Source organism: Ovis canadensis, chromosome 4 (assembly GCF_042477335.2).
Source record: "Ovis canadensis isolate MfBH-ARS-UI-01 breed Bighorn chromosome 4, ARS-UI_OviCan_v2, whole genome shotgun sequence".
Lineage (NCBI taxonomy): Eukaryota > Metazoa > Chordata > Mammalia > Artiodactyla > Bovidae > Ovis > Ovis canadensis.
The window spans coordinates 118,357,618-118,370,749 of NC_091248.1; the positions used below are offsets into that span (position 1 = coordinate 118,357,618).

Genomic DNA, 13,132 nt, shown 5'->3' on the forward strand with positions numbered 1-13,132 from the left:
ATAACATTTCATAGAAATTAAATTCAAATTATTTCATTTGGGGGTTATTTACTAAAATTCCAAATTGAAACTTACATTTCAGTTCTGTTTCTCTTCTTGATATAACAAGCCAGTATTATTTATTTCCTCCAAGAATTACACTTGGTCAATAATTACTTCAAGTTATATACTACATACTTCAGCACTACATAATATGAAACTTTATAAACATTTATGGGACTTCCCTGGTGGTCCAGTGGTTAAGAACCAGCCTTCCATTACTGGGAACATGGGTGTGATCCCTGGTTGGGGAATCAAGATCCCACATGTGTGGGGCAACCAAGACCACATGTCACAACTAGAGAGCCTGTGCTGCAGTTACTGAGCCTACGCCACAAAGAGAGCATGCAGGCTGCAACTAAGACCCGCTGCAGCCAAACAGATGAGTAAATACCTTTTAATTGTGACAATAAATTAGTCAATTATGCATGTAACAACTGATTATACATGTTCAACCAATTTGCTAACCTCAAATTTTATACTGCCAGAAACAACAAAAAGGATAATCTGTATTTTACAAAAAAAAAAAAGATTCAATACATTTATACAGCTTAAATTGCTAAATCTCTTAGAAACTAGGTAAAGTGTTAATATTTCTAACAAAACAGATAAGCAGTCAGTTGCTACTAAGTTGCTTTTGAAAAATCACTTGCCTATAACCAGAGAACACAATTTCTATTTTAAAAAAGTACTATGGAAAAACTGAATTCAAAAAGAGATTGTCTATGTTACCCACGTCTGACCCAAGTGTGTACAATTCTAAAATGATTAAGTCTACAGTTTTCCCCTTTAGTTTTAGGAACACAAAAATGCTAGTATGCAGTCTAAATTTTTAGGAGAATAGTTATAATATATCCCAAAGCCTTTTTAAAATCACTTCTCTGCTCTCACATTTGTACGATAACTAATGTTCCAATATATTCTGAAGCATTTGTAAGAGGCTAACAACAAAGGGGACAACAGAGGATGAGATGGTTGGAAGGCACCATCGACTCAATGGACATGAGTTTGAGCAAGCTCCAGAAGATAGTGAAGGATGGGAAACCTGGCGTGCAACAGTGCATGGGGTCGCAGAGAGCCAGACACAACTAAGCGACTGAACAGCCGCCGCCTCCTTTCCTATGTGCCCTGGTGCGCTCCAGAAGACATGTGGCTTCCCTGCCCAAGCCCTCAGCCCTCAGAAAGGACAATGCGGGCAGAGAGCTGGTCTGGCCTCTGTCCTTGGGACAGGACAAGGACGGTTGGAAGGTTGCTTTCATCACAGAGGACAGCGAGACAGGACTCTAGGCCATACTCAACAGCAGGACCTAATTCGGACAATAGAAGTAATACCTTAGCATGTCAGTGCCCTAATTTTTTCCTCCAAGTGTACTGTACGTATGCATTAAAGTCTTATCCTATACACTGTCCCAAATAGTACTGATTTTTTCTTCTTCTTTCAGTTTTATTGGGATATAACTTACATACAGCAATGAATAAATTTAAGTTATACAACAAAATGGTCTGACTGACATACCTCATTTCATGATGACCACAGTAAGTTTAATGACTATCCATCATCTCATGTAGACAGAAAATAAACAGAAAAAAATTTTTTTTCCTGTGATGAGAACTCTTAGGATCCACTTTCTTAACAACTTTCACAAAGAACATACAGCGGTGCTGAATCATATTTATATGTTGTACAGCCCTAGTACTTATTTATCTTATAGCTGGAAGTTTGTACTTTTTGATCACCTTGATCCACTCTTGCCCCCCACCCCCCACCCCTGCCCCTGGTAACCACAAATCTGTTCTCTTTTTTTATGAGCCTTTGTCTTTGAAACATAAATGGCCAACAACACTGTGTTAGTTTCTTGTACACAACATAGTGATTCAGTATTTCTACACATTTCAGAATGATCACCACAGTAAGTCTAGTTACAATCCTTTTTAAAAAAAACATTGAGAGATAAAAACAGCCAGAATCAGAAAAAGTTTACTTTATTTCACTTCTCAAGTTGAAAGCTTTGAAAAATATGTATTTTGAGTATGGAGCTTTGCACTGGCAATTAAGAACAATAGTGGTTTTCTCACTTAATGCTTTGACTTGTTAAATAAGTTAATAATTCAAACAAAAACTGCACTCCCAGTATCTTCAGAAAAATCTTTCTTATAGTTCTTGGTGGGTATAACATAACTAGTCAGAGTATCATTAAGTATTGTCATGTATATATTAAGTTCTAAACTCCAATTTTGATTTAAGCTTCCAGTACTTACTCAAGGAGGAACCATGTAGAAGTGCACAGTTGGGACAGTGATACAGGTCAATGTCAACGGCATGATGTTCTTCTACTCCAACACAGCTAAGGGAAAGAAATACAAGGCCAGCATATAAATAAGGTAAAAATCTTTACTTAACTATAATAGATCGATTAGAATTTAGCTAAGAAACGTACAACAATCTCACCAACGCATTTTGAAGAGTACAGAAACTCGTGTAAGAATAAATTTTATTCTCTTCTCTGCATACTGGAGAAATGGCAACCCACTCCAGTACTCTTGCCTGGAAAATCCCATGGACAGAGGAGGCTGGTAGGCTAGAGTCCACAGGGTCACAAAGAGTCGGACAGGACTGAGCGACTTCTCTTCATTTCACTTCTGCATACTGGAGTGGGTAGCCTTTCCATTCGCCAGGGGATCTTCCCAACCCAGGGATCGAACCCAGCTCTCCTGCAGTGAAGGCCGATTCTTAACCAGCTCAGCCACCACAGAAACCCAAGAATATTGGAGTGGGTAGCCGATCCCTTCTCTAGCGGATCTTCCCCCCCACCCAGGAATCAAACTGGGGTCTCCTGCATTGCAGGTAGATTCTTTGCCAGCTGAGCTACCAGGGAAGCCTCCTTTCTCTGCATATTTGCTGAATAACTGTGGGGGAGAATATACCCAAATATACCACTATTTGGGTATATTTGAGAATATACCCAAATATACCACTATATACCCAAATTCACTATTAGCAGCAGTAGAGACATCAGAAGTATAACATATTTATAACATAATAAGTATATTTTATTTTATAAATATATATTTTATTTATAATGTTATAAGTAATTATAACATAAACCGTAAGACCCTCAACCATTATGTAAATGCTACCTGCTATGGACTCAATGTGTTTGTGTCCTTCCAAAATTCACATGCTGAAGCTGTAAACCCCGGTGTGACTATGTTTTGGAGATAGGGCCTCTAAGGAAGTAATAAGGGTTCAGTGAGGTCATAAGGAGGGGGCCTTAATCCAACAGGATTACTGTCTTTTTAAGAAGTAACACCAGAGAGCTCACAAACCCTCTCTCTTGGATCTCTTCTCTCTGCCTCCCTTTCCTGGGTAGATTAAAACACCTAACTGTAAAATATGGTCGTCATCAGCCAGAGTGGCTAGCAAATTTGGGTAACATCACTGACATGGTGAGCGCACTGAGTCCTAACAATTCTGCATTAGGTCTCATACCCCTAATTAACCAGTTAAATTAGTGTGAGGAGTTGTATCTGGAATACTCTATTCCATGGAGTATACAGCAGCAGCATTTAAATAAAGATTGAGGGAACTAGGAACTCGGAAAACTATATCGTAACATCTTGAGCATAGGAGTGGTTCATCAATGAAAGACCACAGCAGCTTTGCTCACTTTCTAAGTAATTTATTAGGGTAAAATTTTACACGTTTGTATTCCCCAAAAGTTTCAGAACAAAAACACAACCACAACTAGTACCTGAAAGAGCCAAAGCAGTACTAACACAGAATTTGGGGGTATCGGTTGATAGGTGATACAGTGAAAGAGAAAATCAGTGAAATGGATGGTGGTCACATTATTCAGAATGCAGCAAAGAGAATGAGATGACAGGAAATACAAACAAGAGTGTGAGAACCATGAAGGATAAAATGAAAATGTAACATACATTTAACCAGAGCCTCAGAAGGTAAAATAGAGAGAACAGGGGCAGAAGCAATATCATGAGCTAACAGCTACAAATTTGCAGAAATAATGAGACACTGATCTCCAGATTTAAGAAACCCAACACATCCCAAGCAGGATGAATAAAAAGTCAACTCACATCACAGTAAATCTGCAGAAAACAAAAGTTGGGAAATTTCACAGATTACGTGCAAAGATGAGACTTCTCAAAGAAATAATGAAAATTGGAACATATTAGAATACCTTACATGTGCTTAAAGAAACTATCTACTAACCTATAATGGCTATTAACTGAGCATTCAATACTCAGTTAAAATGTGTTTCAAGAAGGAGGCGGGAGGAAAAAAGTTGTACAACCAAAACAGTTCACCTCCATCCAACCCACAGTAAAGAAAATGCCAGTGGATGTACTTCTGGCAGAAAGAAGATGGTCACAGACAACTCTGAGATGCAAGAAAAATGGAAAAGCCAAGAAAAGTAGAGCAATATTTCTGATAGAATACATAGGCAAAACACAATCTATGAAACATACAAGGTTTGAACTGCAGAATTTAAAAAAACATGGCCTAATGAACATTTATAGAACCCTACACCCAACATCCGTAGAACACAGCCTCCCTCTCAAGCACACGTGGGCCATTCTTAACAGCAGCCACACGCTGGGCCACAGTCAGGTCTGCAGGTGTGAAATCAGAAATCCTCTGGCCACAGTTCAGTTAAGAGAGAAAGCAATGACAAAAAAGGCAACTAGAAAATCTTCATGTGTTTAGAAATTAAGAAATAATATCATAAATAAGCCAAATAAAAAGATAAATCATAACAAAACTCTAAAAATTATTTTGAGCTGAACAGTAATGAAAATGCTACATAACAAAATGTGTCAAATGCAGAACTTGTAAACAGGAATATATAACTTTAAATATATGCATTACAGGAAAAAGGTTAAAATTAATGAAGTAGTAAAATCTACCTCAAATAGTAACAAAAAGAATAGCAAAATAAACCTTAAACACACAGACAGAAGGAAAACTAAAAGGGCAGAATTGATGACACAGGAAACAAACGTACAATAGAGCACTGTAGCCAAAAATGGATCCTTTGAAAAGACTTATAAAATTGTCAAACCTCTGGCAAGCTTATGAAAAATGAGATAAAACATAAATAACCAGTGGCAGGAAGGAAAAGAGGGAGAAAACTATAGATTCCATCGATACTAAATGTAAAAAGGTATTATGAATCATTTTATGCTAAAAGATTAGAAAATATAAGACAGGCAAACCTGAGTCACAAAGAAAAAAATATGTGCATAGTCCTAAAGTTGTTACCTATAACATTAAAAATTATCCCACCCTCAAAAAAATCCCAGGCCCAGATGGGTTCACAAGAAAGTTCTATTAAGTATTAAGGAAATAATTCCAATATTATAAATTTGCACCAGCAAGTAGAAAAAAAGGACTTACTTTCTAACTCATTTTATAATAACATGACCTTGATATTAAAACTTAGAAAAGATGATACAAGAAAGAAAAATTATAAGCCACTCTCATTTGGAAATACCAAGTTTGGTCTATCTCAGGAATGCAAGGTGGTTTTAACGCTAAAAAAATTTAATCTTGAAATTTGCCACATTAAACAGATTAAGAGAAAAACCCACATGACCGTTTAAAAAGGAGCAGGACATTTACTTCTGATTAAAATGCAAACAAAATTCCTTAGAAAATTAAGACAAAGATACTTACTAAATCTATATTACTAATGCTTACTAAAGGATTCTTATAAAACTCCTAAGCAAGTAACATGAAAGTACTTTCGGGACTTCCCAAATAAATTAATTAATTTTTTTAAAAAAAATCAAATTAAACATTAAAGTTAAATATCCCTAAACCAAGAACGTTACTTCAGATCTTTAAGTAGATCTAAAAGGAACTATTACATACGTTTCAGTTTCCTCTCTCAGAAGGAAGGATAACCCCCACCCCTCAGCCCCCATTAACAGAATTCTAGTCACAAAGGTTTCCCTGGTGGCTTGCCTGCAATGCAGGAGACCAGGGTTCGATTCCTGGGTCGGGAAGATCCCCTGGAGAAAGGAATGGCTATCCACACCAGTATTCTTGCCTGGAAAGTTCCATGGACAGAGGAGACTGGCAGCCTACATACAGTCCATGGGGTCGCAAAGAAGTCAGACATGACTGAGCGACTAACACTTTCACTTTTCTAAGTCCCTACAGCTTTAACAGATGTGTTGAGTACATGCAGTAGGACACGTAAGATGCAGCCTCTGAAAGCCAACTTTCTAACTTTCAATCTCCTTTAGTCTCCCACTCCATTTCTCTTAAAAAACTTTCCTTCATATACAAACTGCTCCATTTTTTCCTAATGGCAACATATGCAATGTTTCTTAGACTACTGTGAGTGTGTGTGTGGAGGGGGGTGCCTTCCTGTGGGGTGACAGCCTGACCCTTGCTGACTAGCTTCCATCTATAGAACAGTCTCCATGCCTTTTGGTAAGTGGGACAGTGACAACTTTAGCACTTTCTCTTGTCTTAACCTTCTGAAATTGTTGCTTAGCTGGCTTTTTGTGTGTGTGTGTGACACTTGACAAGAACACAATTGAATTAATGACTAACCAGGATTCCCTGGGATCTGCCAAACATTCTTTTTTTTCCTCCTGGATAATGCTCCCATTTATATTCCTTCCTCTCAATGTTAGAAGAGTTGGAGGCCTAATTTTTAAAGATCTTCCTGCCAGCAGACTTCATTAGATATTCCTCTTGCTTCAAATCCTCTCCCCATTCCTCACCAAGCAATCTTACAGCACTCTCCTTGGTGAAACTTCACTTGATCACCCCACAGAAAGTTCTGCAACGCTTTACTCACACACATCTCCACTCGTGGATATCTAACACTGAGCTGTTTTACACACCTGACTTCCTGACTTGAGCTCAGACTTCTCCCAGGATCACTTATAGTGCCCTCTCAACATGACGATCCCAGTAAATTTTTGATGATTATTAACTGTGCTGAAAACTTATCTGAAAATCAATCCATTGTGGCAAAGTTACAAGCAAGTTAAAAAAAAAAAAGTCCAACTTGAATTTCTGAAGAATTTGGTATAGGAACTAAAGGCAACACAGTCTATTAAAAAAAAAAAGGGGGGGGGGGGAATGATCTTTCAATGTATGAATTAGTAGCTTTCTCATCCTTCCTTAGATGGTAGGAGCATGCAGTAATGAAATTCATTCATTTAAAATTTTGCTTCATTGCAAGTTTTCACCTGTGTTTCAAAAGTTCACCCTTCTACCCCAAAGTAATTTTTACAGCTTCTCCATAAAGGAATGAGTGATCCATTGTACAAGCCCCAAAACCTCCAGTAATATCACCAAAGGGGCTGGGGAGTGGCCTTTAAGATTGATTAACTCCAGGAATAGAGAGGGTGGTTTATAACCTGCTCTTCATATTTCCTTTCATATAATTCTGGAGTCGGCTGAGGCCTTGGGACAGCTATAAGCCAGGCAAGGACTACCCAGTCCAGTTTCAAGCCATCAGAAAAACAGGGGTCAATTGGCTTGAGTGGGATGCACAGATTTTGAAATCAGGAAAACCGATTTGATTTCTAGCTCCAGTAGTTTTGACTTTGAGCAACTTTTTCAATTCCTCTGAGCAGGAGTTCCCCTAGGACTAAACAGGACAATGCAGGTAAATATGTAATGCATATGGCTTAGCATATAATAAGCAATGGTACAGTAAATACATTAATAAATAGTAACCATTACCATAACATTATTATGCTTCTATTAGGTACCAATCACAGCTCATACAACTCTGGGCTTATTACCTATGAGGTCTGAGCCCACACAGGAAACTTGGCCTTATGATTAGGCTTAGTATTTTTTGTACACATTAGACACTCAAATGGCCATTCTTAAAAGGAAAAGAAGATAATTCTTTTTCAATTTTTAATTACATTTTGATGGTTGAGTTCTCTGGAGTCAGTCTACCTACGTTAAAATTCTGAACTATGTACAACTATGTATAGACTTTGGGTAACTTTCCTTGTGTGTTCTTTGTCTCACTCTAAGGATGGAGATGACAGTATCTCCCTCAAAGTTTAGCAAATTAATTAAGTTAATAAACAATATTTAGAATGAAACTGTTTTGCAGGTCCAAAAACCTATTTTGCTTATTGATACTGGCTCAATAGGTTGACATTCCTGCTAGAACTATACTAAAATGCCAACAGTCATTTTCACATCTAAATTATGTTTTATGCAGTGTTTTAACCCTGCTGCTGCTAAGTCGCTTCAGTCGTGTCCGACTCTGTGTGACCCCGTAGACGGCAGCCCACCAGGCTCCCCCGTCCCTGGGATTCTCCAGGCAAGAACACTGGAGTGGGTTGCCATTTCCTTCTCCAATGCATGAAAGTGAAAAGTGAAAGTGAAGCCGCTCAGTCATGTCCGACTCTTCACGACCCCATGGACTGCAGCCCACCAGGCTCCTCCATCCATGGGATTTTCCAGGCAAGAGTACTGGAGTGGGTTGCCATCGCCGTCTCCAGAGTTTTAACCCTAAGATACATTATTATCAGGTATCAGCTAAAGCAAAAATGTGTAATTTGCATGTATGAAATATTTTCACTGAAAATCAAACTGGTAATTTTTAATTAAATCTTTGGTTTAGAAAAAACCAACTTCTGTTATTCTCTTGCTGACATATAAACTGTGTTCATAAAATTAAGTGCTTTTCCTTACAAGTTGAGCATGACATTGAAGATTTTATTTTTGACACATCAAAGCTATTTACTGGCATATTTTGTGCTTAACTATATTTAACAAGGATTTTGAATGAAGTGCATACTGAACCAAATTCTTTCAGTTCATAATAATCTCAGAAAAAATGTGACACTCTTTCTACTTTTAACAGTCGGCTCATCCTTCCAACCGTCCTATCGGTTTCCTGAGTTATTTCCAACCAGCTAACTAAGAACATTCAAGTTACCAAGGGTGAGGGAAGAAGACAATATAAAAAGGAATTGAACAGGGATTTCTTGGTAGTCCAGTGGCTAAGACTTCATGCTCCCAATGCAGTGGGCTAGGGTTTGACCCCTGGTCAGGGAACGAGATCCCATGAGCTGCAATTAAAACCTGGTGCAGTCAAATAAATAAATAAAGCTTTAAAAAAAAAAAAAGGAACTGAACAAAGAACACGACAGGAAAATAAGAGGGACTGAAGAACCAAGAGATGAGCTCACTGATACAAAACACACCCTTCAAAAAACTGAAAATCCTGTTGGTATGCTTCTAATAAAACTTGTTCCAGGATGAATGTGTGAAACCTACACATCAAATATAATTTGTTACACTATTTACCCCTAGAGTGCAGAAAACATGCTTGTTCTGCTTGTCACTGCCTGACACCTGAGTACATAAAGGCGGCGATATAAATAGTAAATAAAGGATCTTTGTGAAAGTGGCTCAGTCGTGTCCGACTCTTTGTGATCTGATGGACTAGACAGTCCATGGAATTCTCCAGGACAGAATACTAGAGTGGACAGCTGTTTCCTCCTCCAGGGGATCTTCCCAACCCAGGGATAGAACCTGCGTCTCCCTCATTGCGGGTGGATTCTTTACCAGCTGAGCCACAAGGGAAGCCCAAGAATATGGAGTGGTAGCCTAAACCATCTCCAGCGGGTTTTTCCAACCCAGGAATCGAAATGGGGTCTCCTGCTTTGCAGGCGGATTCTTTATCAACTGAACTATCAGAAAGAAAAGTACTACTATACTTTCCAAGGTACTATAAGATTAAAAATGTTTATTTTTTATGTTTAGCTTTTATGTATTATTTGTGTGAAAAGTATTATAAACATATTACAGTACAGTGCTGTGTAGCCAACTGTGTTAGCTGGGTACCTAGGCTAACTTTATCGGACTTGCAAACAAACTGTACTTACAAATCCACTCTTGGAATGGAACCTGTTCCTATTTATGGGGCTTACTATGCTGTTCTACTCTTTAGCAATCTACTTTCGGCTTGTCCAGCTATGTGTGGGGTGTGTCTATAGTGGCTAAGGAAAGCTGTAATGCAAACAGTGCCCAGCAGATTTGCTATTTCATGGTGACAGACTATACTTCTATTTATAACCAGTAAAAGAGCAAATAAGTGCCATCCCAAAATGATTATTATTTGAGAATTTAGTAAGAACTTTGTAAATCATCCTGGGGGAGAAAAAACTTGTCATGATGATAAAGGATAAACAGAAACAATTATATAAAGGTATGCTTAGAAATGTCCTTAGTAAAGGAAAGAATTAAGAACTATGCCATCAGTATATACATTACTGCCTTCATGTATGTTTTAATAATTAATTTAATGAGAAATTTAAACTCCACATCTGCAGCTATAGGATTTAAAAATCTTTATTTCATAAATGCCTTCGTGTATTTTTGACTGATGATTTCTCAGTTCAGTTCAGTCGTGTCCAACTCTTTGTGACCCCATGGACTGCAACACACCAGGCCTCCCTGTCCATCACCAACTCCCAGAGTAAACTCACGTCCATTGAGTCAGTGATGCCATCCAACCAGCTCATCCTCTGTCATCCCCTTCTCCTCCAGCCTTCAATCCTTCCCAGCATCAGGGTCTTTTCAAATGAGTCAGTTCTTCCCATCAGGTGGCCAGAGTATTGGAGTTTCAGCTTCAGCATCAGTCCTTCCAATGAATATTCAGGACTGATTTCCTTTAGGATTGACTGCTTTAATCTCCTTGAGTCCAAGGGACTCTCAAGTCTTCTCCAACACCACAGTTCAAAAGCATCAATTCTTCAGCACTCAGCTTTCTTTATAGCCCAACTCTCACAATCCAAAAACTAAAAGTAAAAAATATACAAAAATCTGTCCTAAAGCAACTTGAATCTAGAAGTATAAGAAATGTTTGCAGAGTTCAGTTCCTTGCTAAGAAACCGCAAGACTTAAGGAGTTAACATCTAAGAAAACTTTTTCTAAACCCATTTAACACTCAGTCTATCTGTGGGCTCCAAACCTGGCTATGCTTTAGAATCTCCTGTGGAGCTTTTACAGGCTGAGTGAGGCAGCCTTTCAAATGAATGAGGCAGATCTGCAAGAAGGGATATGGAAAGATCTCCAGGACATGCTGGAAAGCAACAAAAGCCAGGTGCAGAAGAGTACGACCCCACCCACCCATGCCTGTATGCCTGCAAATGCAGACTATAATGTGTGGAACCATCTGCCAAAAAACATATAAGAGAAAGAAAACTGAATGGATACAGAATGGAGGGGAGGGACAACTGCTTTCACCATGCAACTGTCTACATCTTTTTACTGTGTTTTTTTTGTTTGTTTGTTTCGCTTAAGTAGGATATACTGGTGGGCACGTGTAAGGAGAGGACCGTGCCAGGCTCTCGTGAGCTCATGGCCCACCATTTGTCCAGGGGAACATGATCAGGGATGTATTTGACTTCACAGCCACCCTGAATGGGCCGCTTTCCTATCATGTTTTCAAATTCATTGGCATTATACTTAGTAAATCTCCACTTCCTGGAGATGTGGCTCTTCTGGCATCCACAAAACCTGAACTGGCCCTAGGGAGGGCCTTAATCACATGCTCCTTGTTCCGCAGCTTGGTGCGGATGGACACTGACTTGGCCAGTGTCGACCCTGGCCACTGTGCGTACCTGTCTGGAGCCCATTAGCTCCAGCACAGCATAGCGTCTTGTTCCTGTGGATAATGTGGAAGGGGTGGAGCCACATTTAAATGAGAAAGCCATCTTTGCCACTGCTTTTCACCATGCACTTATTGGCACAAATACAGGCAGCCTCCAGGGCTTCAGAGGAGAGTGGCTCCTACGCATGTGACACTGTGGTCACAGAGTGGGAACTCAGCTTCTTTCTTTTGGCCTCTTCTGCCCCATGTCAAAGATGTGGATCTTAGCATCACGGACACACCTCAACCGAAGCCAGACTTTGAATAGAGCTTGCTCTTACAGTACACCAGGAGGGGTGGTGGTCATGGTGACACCAGGCTCTTCGGTGAAAAGAGCTGCTTATTTTTTTCTTAAAAGAAAAAAACACATTCTTGAGCCCCACCTTAGATCTACAGGGAAAAGTTAATGGGTGGTACCTAATAATCTTCATTTTTAACAAGCTCCCCAGGCAATTCTTTTGCTCAGTAGAGAAACGGCAGTTAAGGAACAATTGATCTAAAGCCCTAGCAGAGAGGCTAGGGCAATGCCTTATTCACAGCTGCTTCCTGTGAAAACTTTGTCACTCTAATTAGACTTCATATTTCTCAAAGATATGAGTAATAGTTGCTTCCCTTGTGGCTCAGCTGGTAAAGAATCCGCCTGCAATGTGGGAGACCTGGGTTCAATCCCTGGGTTGGGAAGAATCCCTGGAGAAGGGAAAGGCTATCCACTCCAGTATTCTGGCCTGGAGAATCCCATGGACTGTGTAGTCCACGGGGTCACAAAGAGTCGGACATGACTGAGCAACTTTCTCTTCACTTCACTAATAACTTAGAATTTCCTATTCTCCTCTGATCTAGCTAAACCTGACTATACAGTAGATGCTCAAAGAATATTTACTGATTGACAGAAAGCAGAAATTCCGAGCACATTAGAGAGGCATTAGTTTGGGCTACTATCCTGGCCAATATTCTACCATACTCAAATTAAATGTGAATTTTGCAGATATAAAGAGGTAGAAAACAGATGTGATGGGGAAAAAATAAATAACAGATGACTTTTTCTTTCAAGATCTTATTTTGAAATGTCCATACTTTTTGTTAATGAAAAAGAATGTATTGTTGAATGTTCAAATTTAGTCACAGGTATTTAATCACTGCAGATGGTGACTGCAGCCATGAAATTAAAAGACGCTTACTCCTTGGAAGAAAAGTTATGACCAACCTAGATAATATATTCAAAAGCAGAGACATTACTTTGCCGACTAAGGTCCGTCTAGTCAAGGCTATGGTTTTTCCTGTGGTCATGTATGGATGTGAGAATTGGACTGCGAAGAAGGCTGAGGGCCGAAGAATTGATGCTTTTGAACTGTGGTGTTGGAGAAGAATCTTGAGAGTCCCTTGGACTGCAAGGAGATCCAACCAGTCCATTCTGAAGGAGA

The 13,132-nt window shown here is 39.2% G+C and overlaps 1 protein-coding gene and 1 pseudogene across 1 annotated transcript in view; both read right to left on the reverse strand.

Annotated features, from left to right (window-relative positions):
• Positions 1–13,132, reverse strand: part of KDM7A (lysine demethylase 7A) — a 71,462-nt gene that overhangs the window by 33,079 nt on the left and 25,251 nt on the right. Inside the window, exon 2 of the mRNA XM_069588551.1 lies at positions 2,299–2,384. Coding sequence (XP_069444652.1) covers positions 2,299–2,384 — 86 coding nt within the window. The remainder of the gene's footprint in view (positions 1–2,298; positions 2,385–13,132) is intronic.
• Positions 11,317–12,014, reverse strand: LOC138439055 (large ribosomal subunit protein uL16-like; annotated as a pseudogene).